Raw genomic sequence first — 22486 nt, 5'->3', positions numbered from 1 at the left:
TGTATGTCTGAGCGGATGTTTGCATGTTTCCGTGCCTGTCTTTGTGTTTTTATGTCATACTGTGTGTTTGTAGTTGTTTTTGTCTAACTCTCTCACTAAGCCTATGTGTCTGAGCGGCTGCTTGATTGTCTCTCACACTATGCCTATGTTTCTGAGCGGGTGTTTGTATGTTACCGTGTCTGTCTTTGTATGTTTGTGTGTCTGACTCTGTGTGTTTGTAGGTGTTTTTGTCCTTCTCACTATGCCTGTGTGTCTGATTGGCTGCTTGTTTGTCTCTCTCACTATGCCTGTGTGTCTGAGCGGGATATTTGCATGTTCCCGTGTCTGTCTTTGTGTATTTGTACTTCTGACTCTGTATGTTTGCAGTTGTTTTGTCTCTCTCACTCACTATGCCTGTGTGTCAGAGCGGCTATATGCTTTTTGTCTAACTATGCTTGTGTGTCTGACCGAGTGTTTGCATGTTTCGTGGTCTGTCTTTGTGTGTCTGACTCTGTGTGTTTGTAGATAATCTGTCTCAATCTCTCTCTCAGTATTCCTTTGTGTCTGAGCGGTTATTTTAATGTCTCTTTCACTATTTCCGTGTGTCTGAGCGGGTGTTTGCCTGTCACCGTGTCTGTCTTTGTGTATTTGCGTGTTTGACTCTGAGTGATTATAGGTGTTCTGTCACTCTCTGTCTCTCTCACTATGCCCGTATATCTGATTGTCTGCTTGCTTCTCTCTTCCACTATGGCTGTGTGTCTGAACAGTTGTATGTTTCCATGGCTGTATTTGTGAGTTTTTCTGTCATACTGTATGTTTATAGGTGCATTAGTCTCTCTCTCTCTCTCACTAAACCTGTGTGTCTGAGCGGCTCTTTGACTGTCTCTGTAACTATGCCTATGTATTTGAGCGGGTGTTTGTATGTTTCCAAGTCTGTCTTCGTGTGGTTGTGTTTCTGACTCTGTGTGTTTGTAGATGTTTCGTTTCTCTCACTCACTATGCCCGTGTATCTGAGCGGCTATTTCCTTGTCTGTCTCACAAAACCTGTTTGTCTAAGAGGGCGATTGCATGTTTCAGCGTCTGTCTTTGTGTGTCTTAATCTGCGTGTTTGTGGGTGATTTTTTTCTCTCTCTCTCCCACTATGCCTGTGTGTCTGAGTGGGTGTTTAAATGTTTCCATGACCGACTTTATTTGTTAATGTGTCTAACTCTGTGTGTTTGCAGGTGTTTTTGTCTCTTTCTTTTTCACTCACTATGCCTCTGTGTCTGAGCGGGTGTTTGCATGTTCCCGGTTCTGCCTTTGTGTGTTTGTGCGGCTGACTCTGTGTGTTTGTAAAAGTTTTTGTCTTTCTCTCTCTCTCACTATGTCTGTGTTTTTGACGAGCTATTTGATTGTCTCTCCCATTGTGCCTGTGTGTTTGCATGTTTCTGTGTCTGTCTTTGTGTGTTTGTGTGTTGTGACTCTATGTGTTTGTAGGTGTTTTTTCTCTCTTTCTTACTATGCTTGTGTGTTTGAGCGACTGTTTGCTTGTCTCTCTCACTATGCCTATGTGTCTGAGCGGGTTGTTTTGCAAGTTTCCGTGTCGGCCTTTGTGTGTTCTTGTGTCTGACTCTGTGTGTTTGTAGGTATTTTTGTTTCTCTCTCACTATGTCTGTGTGTCTGATTGGCTATTTTCTGGTCTCTCTCACTATGCCTGAGCGTCTGAGCGGGACTTTTGATTTTTTCGTGTCTGCCTTTGCGTGTTTGTGGGCCTGGATGTGTGTTTTATCTATTTTTGTTCCTCTCTCTCAAACTGTACCTGTGTGTCTCAGAGGTTGTTTGCTTGTCACTCTTACTATGCCTGTGTGTCTGAGCCAGTGTTGGATTGTCTCCATGTCTGTCTTTGTGTGCTTGTGTGTCTGAATCTGTTTGTTTGTATGTCTTTTTTGTCTCTTTCACTCCCTGTGCCTGTGTAGTATCTGAGCGACTGTCTGCTTGTCTATCTCTCTGTGCCTATGTGTCTGAGCGGGTGTTTGAATGTTTCCGTGTCTGTTTTCGTGTTTGTGTGTCTGACTTTGTGTGTTTATAGGTGTTTGTAGGTGTATTTCTCTCTCTCTCTCTCTGTCAAACTATGCCCGTGAGTCTGAGAGGCTGTTTGCTCGTCTTTCTCACTATGCCTGTATGTCTGACTCTGTGTGTTTGTAGGTCTTTTTGCCTCTCTCTCTTAATATGCCCGTGTGTCTTAGCGGCTGTTTGCTTGTCTCCTCACATTTGTCTGACCGATTGTTTGCATGTTTCTGTGTCTGCCTTTGTGTGTTTTTGTGTCTGACTCTGTGTGTTTGTAAATGTTCTTACCTCTCTCACGCTATGCTTGTGTATGATAGCGGCTGTTTGCTTGTCTCTCTCACTATGCCTGTGTGTCTGAGCGGGTGTTTGCATGTTTCCGTGTATGTCTTTGTGCGTTTGTGTGTCTAGCTATGTGTGTTTGTAGGTGTTTTTGTCTCTCTCTCTTTCACTATGCCTGTGTGTCTGAGCGGCTTTTTGCATGTTTGTGTGTCTTTCTTTGCGTGTTTGTGTGTCTGACTCTGTGTGATTTTATGTGTTTCTCTCTCTCTCTCTCTCTCTCTCTTTCTCACACACTATGCTTGTGCATCTGAGAGGCTGTTTGCTTGTCTATCTCACTATGCCCGTGTGTCTGAAGGAGTGTTTGTTTGTCTCCGTGTCTGTCTTTGTGTGTTTGTACGTCTGAATCTGTTTGTCTGTCTTTTTTGTCTCTCTCCCTCCATGTGCCTGTGTATCTGAGTGGCTGTTTGCTTGTCTATCTCTCTGCCTATGTGTCTGAGCGGGTAATTGAATGTTTCAGTGTCTGTTTGCGTGTTTGTGTGTTTGACTCTTTGTGTTTGTATGTGTTCGTAGGCGTTATTGTCTCTCTCTCTCTCTTTCACTCCGGTCTGTGTGTCTGAGTGGCTGTTTGCTTGTCTCTCTCACTATGCCTGTATCTCTGAGCGGGTGTTGGCACGTCTCTCTCACTCTCTGTACCATTGTGTCAGAGCAGGTCTTTAATTGTTACAGCGTCTGTCTTTGTCTGTTTGTATGTCTGAATCTGTGTGTTTGTACGTCCTCGACTTTTTAATAAACATTCTAAACGTTCGAGTTGCTAGCGTAACCTAAAAATAATGGAAGCATAAGAAAGTGTTGCAATTTTTTTTTTATTGAAATAGCGACATGTAGAACATCATCATATAAATAAAAACGAATGCTTTGAATCCATTCTATACAATACTTTATTATGTTTTCTCTTAACATGGCACTTATTTAAAAATTCTGAGCCCAAAAATTCTAAATCTAAAAAGGCGGAGGGGCAAAAAGTATAGGGGAGGAAAATTGGCGCCCATGGAGCTTTTAGGGTTGTCATGTCATTGCTTAAAATACATACGACTTTATGAATTTCAACTTTATGCATATCCCCAATACTAAGCAATATTTTTAAAAGACAAAAACTTTATTCATATAATCGTCATGACTTGAATATTAAGTATTGTAACAACTGGTCACTCCTTTTGTTCAGTTAAGACTGAATATTTGCTAAATCAGCTCCTGACAGGATTATGAATGTCATTCACCCAATACCTGTTTGGGGGGGGGGGGGCTGGTCATGTATGAAGGTCAATGAGTAAAGTTGGATGTAGTCTGTAGCCCAAATAAGGGTGTAAACTCTGTAGCTGGAATACTAACACTACTATTGTAGTACACTAACAGTTGCTACGATATTGCCAGTATGCACTTCAGATAACCCATGTGCAGATAGTAGGTTTCAATTTAGTTCAACTTACCCTCAACATTTCCTGAATTATCATGTTAATACCCATACTCTTAGTATTGGTTGGAGCAGTAGTAGCAGTAGTAGTGGTAGTAGCAATAGTAGTAATGGTAGAAGTAATATTAATAGTAGTTAGCACATATTGCCTTTTGTTCAATTGATCTTCTCCCAAAGCATTCCCTGTAGGCTCCAACTTAATACCCTAAGTCATTCCTGTGATACACCCTTTTGACAACCTACGTACATATAGTGTGTTTTGATTTAGTTCAACTTTTCCCTCAATATTCTCTTAAAATTTCACCTTCATACCCTTACCCTTAGTAGTACTGATGTCATAGTAGTAGTAGTTGTTGTAGCAGAGGCGTAATTTGTAATGATGTAAGGGGGGCGGCAACTTCATCTCAGACCCCATTCCCCCACCCCCCAACGAAATTTAGCGTCTTCAAAATGTCAAAACGGGCCTATATAATTCAAACATCCATAGAAACAGATCAGGTTTCTTTAGTATACCTTTGCCTTTACGGTACTGTACGGTCCATGTTTCATTTTTCACTGTAACATTCACTTGACTTTGGAAAATCGATTCCAACTTTAACCCTCCCCAGGGTTTTGACGAAATTACGCCGCTGAGTTGTATTAGTAATAGTGTTGCATAAGTAGTAGTAGTAATAGTAGTAGTAGTAAGCACTTATCGCCTCACGATGCCCTAAAATTTGTTTATTATTATTCAAATTGCTTTCATAAGGCACTGAATGCAGTATATTTGTAAGCAATATCTATATTTGTTTTAATAAAATTGACAATTTCGATTCTGGGTTAGCCCTCTACACTTGAATTCACAAACCCTTTAGTTCTTTTTTATAAAGTAACTTTAGCGTCGTCGGCAAATGTTTACTAGGATATCTTGAAGGATGCCGAGAAGTTCAAATCAGAAAGGAAACTAATGGTCAAAATCGAATTCGACAAGAGAAAGAAAGACCAAACAACAAAAGAAAGACTAAATTACCATGCTAACTCCAGAAAAAGTGCAAACGGAGCACAAATAGAAAATGTTAATGATGTTTTGTCTAATGAAAGAGACCAGTAAAGCTTTCATCAGTAAAGCTCCAGTCCAATAACATCTAATAATTGGATGTTAGTCAAAAATAATAAATATATGAGAAATTAATTCGTTTCAAACTGAACTAAAAACTAAATTTTTTTCTCTTAAATTTTTTGATCGAAAAGGCATTTACGTCGAAATAACTTGAAAGTGACTTTTTTAATTGCTCTTGGCTCGTTTTTCTCAATTCGCCGACTCATGAATTTTCTGTTTTTTGATCATATATTTGTTAAATTTGTGAGCTGTTTTCGACCACTTCTGAATGATAGTGCAACAATACAACATCAAAATTAAATACCCTTTTATATGCTCCCCATTGTATAAATAAAAAAACACAAAATGGGTGACAGGGCGCAACAAAAATTATAAAACAGTCACTATTATGCGAGACTTGATGGCGCAGCGGTGTGAACACTTGCCTTTAGTTGTAATAAATTTTAGTTCGAAAAAGTAACCAAATAGTAACCAAAATTTGAAAAACATGTTTAGAAAAAAAACTGCCTAGTGAAAAAACATCGTCATATGACACTGATTGAAGAATGGTAACTATTATTTCGGTTCGTCTTTAAGGTAAAAGTATTGCGAAAAGAAATGTGTGGGGATTTCGAAAAAAACCTGAAACCCCTCAAAAACGGCGTCAGATCAAAAGGAAAAGTGCACCATCAGAATCAGCATAGTTGAAAACCTTACAGGCGGAAATAATTAATTTAGTTCGAATCTTAAATATGACAAACATTAGAGAAGACTAAAGTCTTTAGTCTTACAGAAGGCTAAAAAGTCACAAAAAATAAATGTATAAGAAATTAATTCGTTTCAAACTGAACTAAAAAGTAATTTTTTTTCTCATTACTCTTTGAACATAACTGAAAACGAGAGGCGCAAAACGGATTGGGGTTTACAACATTTGATCTTTTTGACAAGTTTTCCTCAACTTGTCAACTTTTTTCGTTTATGCATTTATAACTTCCGTCATTTTCATGTCTATGTTAGGCCAAGCCTAGTCTGTGTTGCGCACCTCGTTTCATTTATGTTTATACATTCTCGAAAAAAATATTTTCACTTTTTAGTTCATTTGGAAAATGAGTTAAAAACAATTATACTTATTGTTTTTATATGATGTATTGGATGTTTAATTTTACACTATTGCTGTGATAGAAAACACTATATATATATATATATATATATATATATATATATATATATATATATATATATATATATATATATATATATATATATATATATATATATATATATATATATATATATATATATATATATATATATATATATATATTGTTCTCCAGATAAGACATTAGACAAGCCTTAGAAAAAAAATCGAAAGTAGAAGGGGCTCTTTAATACAAGAATGGGGAAAAGGCAAAAGTACCCCCCCCTCTGCTTTTCACCGGTGCCCGACCCCTGCTGTTAACCGGTGCCCTTTCCCTGTTTTTTGACCGGTGCCCTATCCTGTCATTCTGACGACAGCCAGCGGGTGGTTGTTAACGTCATAAGGAATGTTTACTAAGAGAAGCATGTGCATGTTAGGTCATAGGGTGTGTTCACTTTTGGTTGACACGTAATAGGACTTGTTCGAGTTGGTTAGTCAGGCGGGGAGGTTCAGGTTGTAACTGAGGGGGACACGCAAGTGGGTGTTACATAATGACTATGTTCACGAGGGATGTTACATAATACTTAAAGAAATTTCATTTCCTTTCAATACGTTTTTCTTTTTTTTTCTTCAGGGAACTTACATATTCCAAAGATTTTATGTCCACATTAGGATTTGAAATGAATTCTCTCTCAGTAGAATGGAGCCCTAGATAGCAGGACAAGCAATCTATTCCTAATATTGTGATTCGGGTAATACATTCTACATGATAACCTATTGCACGCTATGTCCTTCTAAATATCTACATGATAACCTATATATAGATATATAACCTAAACATGATATGTAACCTAAACATGACAATTCTAAATAATTCTACATAATAACCTATTATACACTAGGTCCTTCTAAATAGACACGGGGTCCTTCTAAATAACAAATTTAATTAAGATCCGATAATCCGTTCGCAAGTTATAAATGCCTCATTTTTTCTAATTTTTCCGAATTAACCGTTCTTCCACTCCCCCCCAGGGGCCGAATCAGGGAAGCGGCTATTTCTAATTTAATCTGGTCGGGCCTCTGATACGCCTGCCAACTTTCAGCGATCGCTATATTGATCACGTACCTAGTTTCGTATTTTCTTCATGTAAAAACTGCGGTGGTCCGGAATTCAAACCTGAAACCCATTACACCCTAAGCCAGAATCATACCCCTAAGTAAGTCACACTTAAGAAGAACAATCATTTGTTTTATCGTTAAATAAAACTCTTCTCAGATATTTCGTTCGCTCGCTCCTCCCCAGATGGCTGAGTCGGGGAAGAGACTATTTCTAATTTAATCTGATCTAGTCCCTGATACGCCTGCCAACTTTCATCGTCCTAGCTTATCTGGAAGTGCCCGAAATTAGCAAAATCAGGACTGACAGACAGACAGACAGACCGACGGACAGAAATTGCGATCGCTATACGTCACTTGGTCAATACCAAGTACCATAAAACCCAAAGTGATACAAAGAGCTTTACATTTGTTAACATTTAAAAATTCCGGAATTTTACATTTAAAATTCCATGGTAGCAGCATCTAGTTAACCATAATTAAGCTACAACAAGTCTAGTTATATCAGCGCTGCAATGCGAAAATTTAAAACCGCATTGGCCGACTCCGATACATATGAATAATTCTGTTCCCCACAATACTTTCTTGGCTACAAAATTGTTCCACTAACCGCAGATTGCAAAATGGGCTAGATCTGGACTTGTCTCTCAATTACATCATGTCTCCCGAAACCTTTTGCTCTTCCTGTCATCTCGTCGCCAACCATATTCAACAAAGATCATTCGCTAATTTTAGAAATACCAAAACAAATCTAGGCATTTCATTCCAAAAGGAGATTTTTGCCATAGAAATACAATTAAGAGAACATTATCTTAATTAAAGAGTATCATTGATCACACCCACATTCAGACCCTTACAACTAAGATTTATTTTAAGAAACATATTAAGAGAGCAGTGACCAGGGCGCTTCCCACAGCCTGAAATATTGTACATGGGATAAACTATAACTTTGCAGACAATTTTTTGTCATATATATTTTAAAAACAAGTAGTCGAGATAGGCGTATCAAACTTTGAGATATTTCCAGAACTGGATATTTGAACTGATTAAATTTTCATCCACCAAGTTGATGGTTTAGGGTACGTTCCAGACATAAACCTTCAGCTACTCCAGCTACGACGATAATGTGTCAAGTGAAGATGAAGAGTCTCCGTGAAGATCACCTTCTAACATGTATGCTTATGGGATATTTGTTCCTACAATCAGAGAGAAAGACCATAAAGACCGAAGAAAAACCGTAACTAGAAACTTTAATATATATATATGTATATATATATATATATATATATACATATATATATATATATATATATATATATATATATATATATATATATATATATATATATATATATATATATATATATATATATATGCATATATATATATATATATATATATATATATATATATATATATATATATATATATATATATATATATATATATATATATTTTAATTTACGTGGGATTTTTATATGATCCGTTTTCCATATGTTTCTTTTTCTCCCTATTTTACATTTTCTGAACCCCCCCCCCAAGGAAATCTTTTCGGAGTTAATTCGCAGTAATACCCTTGATACCTTTGCCTCAGCGTCAGCTGGCCGTCTCAAAGACAAAGGGTCTATTATAGAATTCTCCCTGGGGACAAGCTATCACATCCACAATTAGTGGTTGGACTGCAAAATTTGACTTGAAAGACAGTGAAATTTTTCAAAATAACGAAGAATAAAGTCTAGAATACCGAGGTGGCTCATGATTTGACTCACCTTTTCTTGTAGAATTCTTGCCAATTCTCTGTCTTGAACTTCTATGGCAAGCATCCTATCTCTATCGAGTTGTTCAACATGGTCAATTGTAGATGTAGATGGACCCTTTCTATTGGATGTTTTATGCTGTTCAACTTCTTGAAGAAGACGAGCCAGCTCCTGCAAGGCGGAAAATGAAAAACAAACAAAGGAGAGTAAATATCTATTTTGGAGTAAAAGCTATTCAAGAAGACTCAAAATATAAAAGATATTAAGAGGGTAAATATAGAGTTTCCTTAGTAAGAGAATTGGACTGTAGTCGTAATTTCTATTTGCAGTAAAGTTCCTTGAAAAACAATAAAAAAGAAAAAGAAAAGTGGAGGACACTTTTCATATCCTGACTCCCTCTTTTTACTTATAGTTACTTAATTTTTTGTTGTTGCTTCAAGGACAAAAAAAAATTCTCAGCATGCTTATAAATATCATAACTAGTATAATAATTATTAAAAGAAAGACACCAAATTCATTTCATAAGAACGATCATAAAAAGAAAAAAGGCAACTACTACTGACTAAAAACACAAAAAAATGAAGTTTTTTCCTGAATACTGAAAAGAATATCGCTAAAACGACATGTGCGAGGTCATGAAAAATCTGGCCCTTGGGCAAGTTCTTGGACACAATTCTCCCCACCTGAGTGACAAGTTATTTTTTGGGGGTATCAGCAGGACAAGATGGCCCATATCTCTTTAAAAACAAGAAAGGGTTTCCAATGGAGTGAAGCCCAAACACGGGCCTATCTAGGGTTTTGTTCGGTGGTAGGGGGTTTTATGAAAAAACTTTAAAACACATAGACCTTTGTTTATATACGTTTTTGCTACGTTTTTACGAGTTTAGTACACATTTGCGTGTAGGGGGGCGTTCAATCCCAGTAGCTCCCTGGATATGGCCTTGACCCAAAGTTCATTCTTCTCTCCTTTTATTTTAGTATGGTCGTCCTATTTTTGCTGGGGCACTAAAGACTCTTATAACTCTACCGCAGCTCTTGCAAAAGCGAACGGGAACTTTTTTTCGACGCTAATGAGACTTCTCACAAGTTACCCATACTCTTTGCATTTGCCTGCATTGTTAAATTTGTTTTGTGTATAACTATTTTTGCGTCTTTATTTTTCATCTTTGTATCTATTGCACAAGCAGAATTTTCATTTCTGTGTCAAGCTGTTCCTCATGTATTTTGTTTTTGCCAAGAGTTGCTTTATTTGACTTTTTTAGGGTCTTGTATACAAAATTTAGTATATTTGTATATTTGGTGTCGGCTTTGTTTCCTTTTGTGTGAATTTGTCATTTTTTTTCAAATTTTACAATTATTGATAGTTAAGAAAGAAAATTATCAAACATTTTTTTTTTTTTGTTAAAAATGGGCAGCGCTTAGACAAGAATTACAAACCAGCATAAGAAAAACCCAAAATGTGACTTTAAAACTCTCATAGCCGAAACTGACAAGGTCATCAATGTTTTGTTACAAAAACCTGGAAGTCCGGAACTTAAAAAACATGAAGAAAGAACATCAGTCACTCCAGAAGCATTTGTCATGGTAATATTGTCGGCATTCTATAAGCATATGCATTATCCTCATTTTGAGATTTCTAGTAAGATCCCTACCAGATTTAAAGCGATGAGAATAAATCCAATTAACTTCTATAGTACCTTGAAGAAAACTTCATAAAGAAATATGTAGCCAGAAATAATATTCTTATAGCTACTTACAAAAAGATCGGTTGAAAATTAAAGTTAACTCCAAGAAAAATAAATACAAGAAGGACAGCAATAATCTTCACAAAGAGAGCTTTTAATCTTTAAAAAAAATTGCTAAACTAGCATTATTGGTGCTGAGAAGAAAATAACAATACATTTCTATTGCCTACAACAAAATAGACAGAATGTACATTAAAACTCTTGGGAAGTGTAGAGACAACCATAAATAAGATAAAATTCTTGAGCCTTACAACTTCCATCATACTACTTATTATTTTTCCGTCTTATTGCTACATATTATCAGTTATTTATAGGCCAATTCTCACCAGCCTATAATGATAAAAAGAAGAAATGATACGTTGGTTCATCAATAATGACAACACGAGTCAAGAGAAATATGATATAGGATTTTTTCTTCATTTCCTGGCAGTTTCTATCCCCTCATGATATTTTCTTTGACAAGTATTTTATTACAATTGTCTCAGCTTTCCCCTGACAAGAAAATTAATTTAAAGTGAAAGTTTCCTCAAGCGTGTCATGTTCCTTAGAACACGTAGACAAGACTGTACAAGGTATTTTTATCCTTGGATTAACCCACAATGGGGTCTGATCTAGGATCTTGTCTACGTCAGCAGGAACCAATTAAAACAACGGCATGAAGTTTAAAATGACCATTGTCCATTTGGATTTATAAATGAAAAGGAGAGGGAGGAAGAGAAAAGACAGGGACATTAAAGCATATTGAATGTGGAAGGAGATTGAAGAAGTAGATCAGATGTTTATTTCAAAACCGCTGTCAAAAGCCCTGAAGGACTGGAATTCTTATTTGGATAGATTCAATTTGATCAGACTTACCGGGAAATGTCAGGGTCCAAACCATCAGGAAATGTCAGGATAACAATTATATTTTTAACATGGATAATTTAAAGGAAGACACACAAATTTCAGCACGGTTAGTAGAGGACGCGAGAGAGAGAGAGAGAGAGAGAGAGAGAGAGAGAGAGAGAGAGAGAGAGAGAGAGAGAGAGAGAGAGAGAGAGAAAGAGAGAGATAACCAAGATATTGTCACTGATTTACTACTTAAATGTCTCCTTATTTATGCAATCTCTTTTAATTCATTTTATTTGGTATTGATTGTATTTTTTATTCATGGAACTATTTATTTTATTCTGACGGGCAACAAGCCTAGTTGGATGCATGTCTCTACAACTGCATATTTTATAGGATCTTGGAGAATTTTAAATGGTTTTGAACTTGGAAAGATTTACATTTTTTAGCCTGTTTGACCATTTGCCAACTGAACTTTTGTCATTATTGAGTAAAAAAACAAGTTTTTTTTACGGAAAGTAAGGAGCGGCATTAAAACTTAAAACAAACAGAAATTGCTTCGTATATGAAAGGGGCTGCTTCCTCATCAACGCCCAGCTCTTTACGCCAAGGTTTGACTCTTTCTCTTAACTCTACTTTTTAAAACAGTAAAACACTTTAGCGTAAAGAGCAGGGCGTTGAAGAGGAAGCAGCCCCTTTCATATACGAAGTAATTTCTGTTCGTTTTAAGTTTTAATGCCGCTTCTTACTTTCCTTTAAAAAAATTTTTTTTATCTAATTTCTGAACGTTTTTGAATCAATGCATGTTTTGATTTTGGCTCTCCGCAGATTAATAATTAAAACGAAATTTGCATATTCATTTTTTGGCTAAATGCCTTTCTCATAGTTTTGATCGAATGAATTTTGAGAAAAAAAGGAGAGGCGGAGGAGGCCTAGTTGCCCTAAGATTTTTTGGTTACTTAAAAAGGCAACTAGAACTTTTAATTTTTACAAATGTTTTTATTAGTAAAAGATATATGTAGCTTAAAAACTAGCTTACGTAACGAACTTCTGTATTCTCATGTTTGTATTACGTATATGAGGGGGTTCACCCCCTCGGCAGTACCTCGCTCTTTACACTAAAGCTTAAATTTTGTCCCAATTTCTTAAGAATGACTCCTGAATCACAAAAGCCGTAGAATAAATAGTTGAAATTACTAAAGATACTTTAGCGTAAAGAGCGGCGGGGTATTAGGAGGAGGTGAGCCCATCATATGCGTAATAATTCCTGTTCGTTTTAAGTTTCAATGCTTCCCTTTACTTTCAGTTGAAAAAACTTTTTCATATTTATTTTTCATTGTTTTTTTTTTTAAATAATGCTAGAAAATCTTGCGCTCCCTTCACGAAAATTTTCTTCCCCCATGACAAAATCCTCTAAGGAAAGTTCCCCGAACATATCCCCCTTTTCTCAACCCCCCAACCACAAAATCCCCCTGAAAATGTCTGTACACTTCCAAATAACTATTACAATATGTAAGCACTGGTCAAAGTTTGTAACTTGTAGCCCCTTCCACGGGGACTGTGGGGGAGTAAGTCGTCCCCAAAGACATAGTTATATGGTTTTTCGACTACGCTGAATAAAATGGCTATCTCAGAATTTTGATCCGGTGACTCTGGGAAAATAATTAGCGTGGGAGGGGGCCTAGGTGCCCTCCAATTTTTTTGGCCACTTAAAAAGGGCACTAGAACTTTTCATTTCCGTTAGAATGAGTCCTCTTGCAAGATTCTAGGACCACTGGGTCGATACAAACACCCCTGAAAAAAAAAATAAAAAAAAAAAAAAAAAAAAAAAAAAAAAAAAAAAAAAAAAAAAAAAAAACACGCATCCGTGATCTGCCTTCTGGCAAAAAATACAAAATTCCACATTTTTGTAGATAGGAGCTTGAAACTTTTAAATTGGGGTTCTCTGATACGCTGAATCTGATGGTGTGATTTTCGTTAAGATTTTATGACTTTTAGGGGTTGTTTCCCCCTATTTTCTAAAATAAGGCAAATTTTCTCAGGCTCGTAACTTTTGATGGGTAAGACTAAACTTGATGAAACTTATATATTTAAAATTAGCATTAAAATGTGATTCTTTTGATGTAGCTATTGGTATAAAAAATTCTATATTTTGAGTTTTGGTTACTATTGAGCCGGGTCGCTCCTTACTACAGTACGTTACCGCGAACTGTTTGATGATAGAACCTTTCTATCTCGAAAAAACACAATGCTCGACATGAACATACTAAGCATTAATTCGAATACAATGCTCGACATGAACATACTAAGCATTTATTTGAAATAACAAATAAATGAAATTTTTAAAGCATCATGTTATTGTGTCATTTATTTTGTTAATGGTTCAGTTTTGACGTTTCACTTTTATCTGACATTCTATTGACATTATTCTATTCCTATTCTCATTTTTATTCATTTTACTTATGTTACTAACTTTTTACTTATGTACTTATGTTTGTGTACTTATATACTAATTTTTTTCATTGTACTCATTTTTATTTGACAAGCCAGTTGGTCTAATTGCTGTGGACTATGTTTATATATTGTACTTTTGTGCTTCTGTTTTTTATATACAATGTAGACTAGCTGACAGAAAGCAAAAAGTTCGACAGTTTTTTATGTTGTGAGAGTTTGCTTGTTAATAAAGTACTATTCTATTCTATTCTAATTCAATAATATACTTTCTCCTCATTCCGTCAATGGCAAACGTCCCTACAACTAATACTACTGACAACCCAACTCAGCGCATAACCACCTAGGCCAACACAGAAAAAAAGTAGTGCCAGTTATTTTTCTTATTTTCCATTTTTTTTCTTTTCCCTATACTTCCTTATTTTCCCCTATGTTTCCTTTCCGATGCACTATCCTAAAGCTTAAATTGACAGATTAATTCTTTTCCTGTAAATTCTTCATGTGCTTTTTTAAACGAGAAAAGAGGTCTAAACTTCCCATTCAACACTTGGTCAATAAACTATACACAACTAATAAAATGAACATTCAAATTCTTTTAACAAGAAGGTAAACAAACAAATATCTCAGCCTAATTTACCCTCTCACAGCGCAGAGTACCCTCTCCTACAGAGATTAATCCTCCGTCGCCGTTTTCTGTACTTCATAGGATATTTAGGAGCTGGAAAATTTTTTATAAAAACATAGAAGATGTTGATAAATTCTTTTGTTCAAGAGTATAACTAAAGAAATGGTTTCTTTTAGTAATTATGAGTTTTAATTATATTTTTTTTGGGAGTGGTGGTGGTGGTAATAAATAAACGAGTAAAATAATGATCATGACCTCTTGGGGTATGAATAGAATAGTCTATTTGATGAGATTGTTCTCATACAACGTTTATGGTGCTGATTAGGAATTGTGCCGTGAACTGCATGTTAGTCTTTTTTCATGGTCTTTATTTTGCCACGTCGGTCAAATTTGTTATTTCTTGGGGTCGCTGTTAAACTGTAGTTGTTATTTGTTTGTCACAACATATTTCTCTCTCCCTCTCTCTCTCTCTCCCCAAATTACTGGTTATCTCCGAGCTTACGATTCTTGTTCTTTTTGTTAAAATGTGGACAAACTGTTCTAGAGCTTGTCCACAATTTGGGACAAGCTCTAGAACAGCTTCAATGCTTCGATCGCTGTCAATCTAGAACAGTTTCAATCACTGCCAATACTAACGAACATGCTTCGAACACCCATTAAGTCTGATCATATCAAAAGAGAAAGAACAAGCTCTCAACATGGATCATTTTTGCAAATGATCTTGACAAGGGTGAAAGTTCTGTAATGGTTTCGTGACTTATATGAATTTATTTATTGGCAAACAGCTATAGTTACTTTCAGCGACTATGCATGCATCAATAAACGGCTTTTATTCATTATGTCAATATAAGCAACGTCTACTATGTCATTCTTATGCTTTGTAAGGGAAACAAGACTTACACAGGCAAAAGGATTTTCTTTTCGTTACATTTCTAAAAAACAACAACTTTAAGATGGAGCCAGTGGGGCTTAACTGTGTACTGATATAGTGAATGAGAGCTATTTGAGCTTTCTATTGAAAGCTCCATTTATTGATGCATGTATAGTCACTAAAAATTGTAGTCACTTGGCAATCAAGAAAAAACGCCGCAAAACGAAGTCATGATGCCAATGCCCATTTTCGCCCAAGTGAAGGGATCTATCAATGATAGAGTAGAAGAGGAAAATTTTGAATGAGAAATCGAAAAATCGAAAATTTTAAAGGAGAATTTTTTTTTGTGTGGCTCGAAGTTTAAGGCGTATTAGCCGAGAGGTTGGAACGCTGGACTGGCAATCCTGTGTCCACAAGGACAGGGATTCCATTCCTAGCTTCACTGATTATTTGGTTTTAAGCAAGGGTCAGCGGTGTGCCTCTGTAAGCTCAACAAGAGCTCTAAGTGCACACCTGGAGAAATACGAGGGAAAACACGGGAAAAATCTGATGATTCGCCCCCAGCAACTTTACGGATCATGGCCTGCGTGGGAAAATGTTTAAAAAAATTAGTCGAAGATATCTTTTCTATTTGGAATTATAAATAGTTCACAATGATAGGAATGGGCACTGAAAGGAGAAGTTTATTCAGAGCATTGGATTGAGTTGAAAGAGAGAAAAAAAAGTCTATGGTGTCGTCTCCCGTTTTTGGTGGTATTAGGTTATTGCATGGTGTGTTTTAATTTGTTTTCTACTTATGCATAGGTTCCCAGCTCCAAGCTTCACGAGACTTTGTAAGGCCTTTGTTTCGCAATAAATAATCAGTGGCTACTTTAACTAGTTCATCCTGAATTAGTCTGAGTAACTCTCAATTGTTCCAGAACTCAAAGTAAGGGAGGAGTTAATACATACATGATCCACCGGGACTTACAATAAGTAACGTAGGAGGGATTTTATTGGCTATAAAAAGCCCAGACGGGCCGAAATCATACGTAATCAAGCTAACTTGGATCAACATCCATTTTGGTGATTCTGTTAGACCGAATGGCTTATCGGGACAAAATATATTAACCCTTTAGTCAGGTTGTCTCCAGCAGAGGATACTGCAGTCTGAATTATTTTTGTCAGACACAATAGATGGCACTATTTGTCTGCTTTCCCTTCAATAAAGGCGACGTTTTAACTTAGCTGTCTACAGAGACCCAAGGACTCCTGGAATTTTTTTCTGTTTTTGACTTTTGAAGATTACGGTTCCACAAGACCTACAAATGGACAAACTAGGAGGGTCCCTGTTCTTCAGTAATATCTCTGCGGTTCCAGATTATTTGGCGTTTCTTGACTACTTTGATATTGGCTATTAACAGAGTTATCAAACGGCAAAAACCAGCTACCTTGAACAGGTTCAAGGTATAACCTTGAACCAGCTTATGGAAATATTGAGGTCTCTGGCTTTCTTCATTTTTAACTTATCTTCAAGTGAAGAAAGCGTGATCAAAGCTAAGTATTGTTTTGTGGAGCCTGGTATTTTATGAATCTATTTAGATAATCGAAACATTGAGAACCTAAGGATCTGTGCAGGTTTCTTTTATCTAACAAAAAAGAGTTTTTTATCTAACAAAGATGAGGACAACTGAACCCTTAGAGGAAACAACATAGACATCGGGCACTCATCAGACTCTGACAACAGAGAACCCTCAGATCTAACAAAGAAGAGGAGAACTGAACCCTTAGAGGAAAAAACAAGGGCATTGGACACTCATCAAACTCTGATGTCAGAAAACCCTCAGACCTCAGATTTGACAAAGAATAGAGGAACTGAACACTTAGAGGAAACAACAGGACACACTTGCAATCATCAGGCTCTGATGACAGAGAACACTCAGACCTCAGATCTAACAAAGAAGAGGAGAACTGAACCCTAAGAGCAAACAACAGGGACATCTGGCACTCATCAGACTCTGATGACAAATGCCCTTAGACCTCAGACTTAACAAAGGAAAGAGGAACTGAACACTTAGAAGAAACAACAAGGACAAACTTGCAATCATCAGATTCTGATGAAAGAGAGCCCCCAGACCTCAGATCTAACATAAAACAAAAAGAAGTGAATCCTTAGAGAAAACAAGAAGGACATCGGGGACTCATCATACTCTGATGACAGAGAACCCTCAGACCAAAAAGTCACTGACACTTCCCTTCGCTATCAAAAACCATCAGCCTGTTCAGAGAAATGGTGAAGTTTGACTAGCCTTTTCAATCCAGTTTGCACATTCCACACTTATTAGAACACAAGAAGGCAAATATGTTCTTGACTTACTCGATGATGAGTTTTTTCGATTAGCTTCTGACTCCAACAAACCTTCATTCCCTGTAGACATCCCGAAATGTACGAAAACTACTGCAAAAAATACAGTATATCGGATTTCTACGTGCTAAGGGAATTTTCAGATATACAAGGTAACGAATGTACTGGTCTGAATTCACTCAACATCCACTCAGTAGTGATGCTATGTATTTCCATCAGCTTTCGGGACTTAGGTCTTGTTTCCTCCTAGTAGACAAGTTCCTAGTTCCACCTAGGTGGTCTATAGACAACACTGCAGTTTTTTATTTCTGTCACAACTGCAAATAACTCTGAAACGAACTTAATAACGTTTCGGCAGACACATTACAGAGCAGGTATTTGTTGATAACACCATATGAGTTAGACTATGCTTCCGAGGAGTTACTCAGGACAGAGATTGAAATACAACTAGCATTGTTTTGATTCAGTATTGAGGCGATTACCAATATTTAGACCTTGGGGTAAACTGTATAACAAAAAGATAAAGATAAATACGAAGTATCAATCCACATTAGTAGGTCAAAGGAGATTCAACACGCATTCCCTGCGCGATGATCTGTGAAAGGTGTTTCCAGATAATCAATCAGATGGATTCAATATTCAGCTCTTCTTTTGTGATCGTCTTTGCATTGACAATCTCTTAGTATCTACGCTTACATCAAAATTCATTTTTATAACCACGATAAAATATTACGGAAATATTTTACAAAAAAAAGGAAAAAAAATACATTAAATGTTGTTAACAAAGCCTTGATGAGTGTTGAGTGAGGCCTGTGGGAGCTTCTTTTTCACGAGGTCTTTTTAAGTTGAATCTATACAGCTCCTTATCTTAGTAAAATCTGTGATTAACAATTTATTGCCGGTCTAAACCATAGCGAAAGTTAAAATAATTCGTATAAAAATTTCATATTTGCTCAAGGATCGAAAACTCTAGCCAAGTTGGGTGATGATAGCAAAAAAAAATTAACATTCATTACTGGTACATCGCAAAACTAAAAGAGTCGATTACCGGATTGGCATCCAGGAGCACCAATACAATTACAAATCTCAGTCACACTTTTCTTCCCTGTCAAGCCTTGATCAGATTTACAGAATATAAAGGCAAGGCAAATTTTATTAATAAAAATAGTTATAACAACATTTCAATTCTAGCCAACCGAGAGTAGAATTCAATTTTCCCGCTAAACACATAGAACATAAGAGATTTATTTACCAACGAAATACATCTCTACCCCCTATCTGAACCCTGAGGCACGAGTTCGATTTCTAGTGTGGCTGGTTATTTGGTTTGGGAAGAGAGTCAGTGGCCTGATCCTGCAAGCTCATCCACAGTCGACCCAGCTCTAAATGTGTACCTGGTGAAATCTGAGAAAGTAAGCAGAAAAAGTGTGCGAAAGCACAATATGGCTAGACCCAAGCACCCCATCGTTCTTCCCGGCTGAAGGGCCACAAAACGAAAATCAGCACCGACAGTTTGTACCTTGAGGGCCTAGTGCCGTCATACTTATTTACTTACTACTTACTTTTAATCCATCTTGATAACTCAGACATTTCTTCAGTGTATCGGTACTACTTTTTTTTCATAAATAAGTAACAATAAATAACATGCCAAAGGAAATTAGAATTGGATCACGAATAAAAGAAGAAATAAGGAAGAGGATTAAGCTACATTTTCACCAGCCTCGGCTACATTTTTACCGTTTCCCGGCCTCGTGAACCTAAATCAAACACTATTAGGAGAACATTTGATGAAACAGGATCAAATATTTCCATGGTTCCGTTTGCCTTCGGAAGAGTATTTGACTTGGGATAGTTTGACAGGGGAAGGATTGTTGAGATTTGGAAAAATCTCTATTATGCGAATAATCTCACAGAAGTATAACCATTCAGTTATTTAGCGAAAAAAGAGAAAACGCCTTATGGTAGGATCCTCCAAAATAAATCCTTGCTACAAACCTGCCTTCAGGGCCAAAAACGTGAAACCGAAACGACGGAAGATTGGTGGGATGTACTAACAGCCTTATGAGTAGGGATGCCTCAGTCTATTTGATGACAGCTCTATCCCTTCGAATGTAAATCTGGACACTTTTTAAAATTCTTCAAGACGCAGGTGTCTGTTAGGTAATACGGAATATAAATTTTACCTAATGGTTCCTTGGAATCTTAAATAAAACTTTCAGGCTTCTGATTGTTACATAAAAGGGAATGTTTTCTGAAAGACGCAGGTGTCTCTTACGTAATAGAGAATGTTTATTTTTGGTTGTTACATAATAGGTTTTGGGATATTACATATTAGGACCTGTTAGATTCATTACTTGTTAGGTTTGTTAGTTTTATGACTTTGTAGATTTAATGGGAATAATGTAATGGTAGCGCACTCACGGGTGTTACGTAATGACGATGTAAACATTGGATGTTACTTTATACTTTTAAAGTAACATCCAATTTTCTTTTCTTGTAGGGAGTCTTTTTTCTTTCAAGGAGTATTTCTCAGGGAACCTTGATATTCCAAAGACTTTATGTCCAAATTAGGATTCGAAAGGGATTCCTCTCAATGGAATGGAGCAATAACCATTTGGACTATGAAAGTCTCTAATATTTTTACTCAGCTAATACATTCTACATGATAACCTTTAATACACATGAAAAAATCCTTTTTTGCACACTAGAATGATTAATCTAGTGGCTACGTGTTCCAATATTCCTGCAACAATTGATACGCAATGGGAAAATCGATTACTAGAATTTAGTTACATTTTATGTGCCCCTGCTTATTCAGTAATGCTTTAGAGATTGCTATCAGATAATATTGGAGGTTGGTATTTGCGCTTATTTACTAATAGTCTTTTCAGGCATACGGCATTTTTCGAGCATTTTCCTGCGGAAATATTCGTTTACACTAAAAATCGATCATTAAAATTAATGTGAAAGGCCCACTAGGGTTTCTTCTGATGACTCCTAGCACTTCTGGCCACCGTGGCACAATGTACCAGCCCCAATGGCAACCTTCTGACGAAGATTATCACAACCAAGGGGTTTTCAACCTTTTTCCCTCAAATAAATTTATAAACTAAAAAATGACCATTCTTTTTATTTGAACAACGGACACTTGCCATTTCATTAGTAGACGGCGATTCCATGACAATTCCATACCTGTGACACTCAATGGGTGACGAACGGCACCCTCTAGCAAATATTATCATACATTTGACATTTTTGGGGCATTTTCCTGCGAAAATATTCGTTTACACGAGAGTCAATCATTTAAACTTAATGAAAGAATCACCAATAGTGTTTGTTCTGATGACTCCTAGCAATTGAAAGCAGCGTCGAACAAGGTACCAGCCCACCGGTGAAACCCTTCTGCCGCACATTATCACACCTAAGGGTTTTCCAACCTTTTCCCCTAAAAAATAAATTTATAAACTAAAAAGTGACCATTTGTTTTATTTGATCAGCGAAAACTTGCCATTTCATTGCTAGATTGCAATGTTCCATGACAATTCCAAGCGTTTGACACTCAATGGCTGACACACGGCACCCTCTAGCAAGCATTATCACACATATGACATTTTTAGTACATTTTCCAGCAAAAATATCGTTTACAAAAGAATCGATCATTTAAAATTAAAGAAAAATTCCCATTAGCGTTTCTTCTGTTGACTCCTAGAAATTGAGGTCAGCAAACCACAGTGTAGCAGCCCCTGATGACAGCCTTCTGGCGCAAATAATCACACCTAAGGGTTTGCAAACCTTTCCCCCACAAAAGTAAATGTATAAATTAAAAATGACCATTTTTTTATTTGAATGGCGAAAACTTGAATTTCATTGCTATATTACGATGTTCCTTCGCAATTCCAAGCCTTTGGCACTAAATGGCTGACAAACAGCACCCTCTAGCAAGCATTATCACACATATGAAATTTTGGGGGCATTTTGCTGCAAAAATATTAGCTTAAACTAGAATTAATCCTTTAGATTTCACGAAAAATAACCAATTGCCGTTTCTTCTGATGACTCCCAGAAATTGATGCCAGCGAGGCACAATGTACCAGCCCCCGATGACACCCTTCTGGTGCACATAATCAAACCTAAGAGTTTTTTACCTTTTTACCACAAATGAAAAATGTATAAACTAAACAATGAAAAAAATGCTATATTGCGACGGTCCATGGCAATTCTCAGCTTGTGACACTCTCTAACAAGCATTATCACAAACATGACTTTTTTCGGGCATTTTCCTACAAAAATATTCATTTACACTAGAATCGATCATTCAAACCTAATGAAAAAATCCCAATTAGCGTACCCTTCTTGCAAACATTATCACACCTAAGGTTATCTCAACAGTTTTCCCTAAAAAAATTACAAACTAAAAAATGATCATTGTTATTTATTTGAACTTTTTGCGTGCTGATTCTTTTTTCATGAAACTTGTCGCATGTTAGTTATTCTCCTCGTGAATTTTGTACATTGATTTTTCTCCTCGTGAAACTGATTTTGCGCAGAGGACTTGTTGCGCGCTGAAATTTGTTCCCGAAACTTGTTGCATAATGATTTTTCTCTTCGTAAAACTTGTAAATTGATTTTTCTGATTTAATTGAAGTTCATGGAGCTTTTGTGCGCTGATTTTTGTTCGTGAAACTTGTTTCATGTTGAATTTTCTCTTCGTGAAACTTTTACATTTTTTTCCTTCTCATGATATTAAATTTGTTCATG

General features: G+C 36.5%; 1 protein-coding gene across 1 annotated transcript in view; it reads right to left on the bottom strand.

Moving 5' to 3' along the window:
- The window catches only part of LOC136033684 (uncharacterized), a gene marked incomplete in the record, with an annotated part of 93229 nt that overhangs the window by 68012 nt on the left and 2731 nt on the right, over nucleotides 1-22486 (bottom strand). The window contains 2 exon segments of the mRNA XM_065714534.1: nucleotides 8877-9095; nucleotides 15016-15117. Of these exon segments, the coding sequence (XP_065570606.1) occupies nucleotides 8877-9095; nucleotides 15016-15117 (321 nt within the window).

The sequence above is a fragment of the Artemia franciscana genome, chromosome 1 (assembly GCF_032884065.1).
Source record: "Artemia franciscana chromosome 1, ASM3288406v1, whole genome shotgun sequence".
In the NCBI taxonomy this organism is placed as follows: domain Eukaryota; kingdom Metazoa; phylum Arthropoda; class Branchiopoda; order Anostraca; family Artemiidae; genus Artemia; species Artemia franciscana.
Note: the sequence above shows the minus strand (reverse complement) of the source record. Positions and strands in the feature narration are given on the sequence as shown.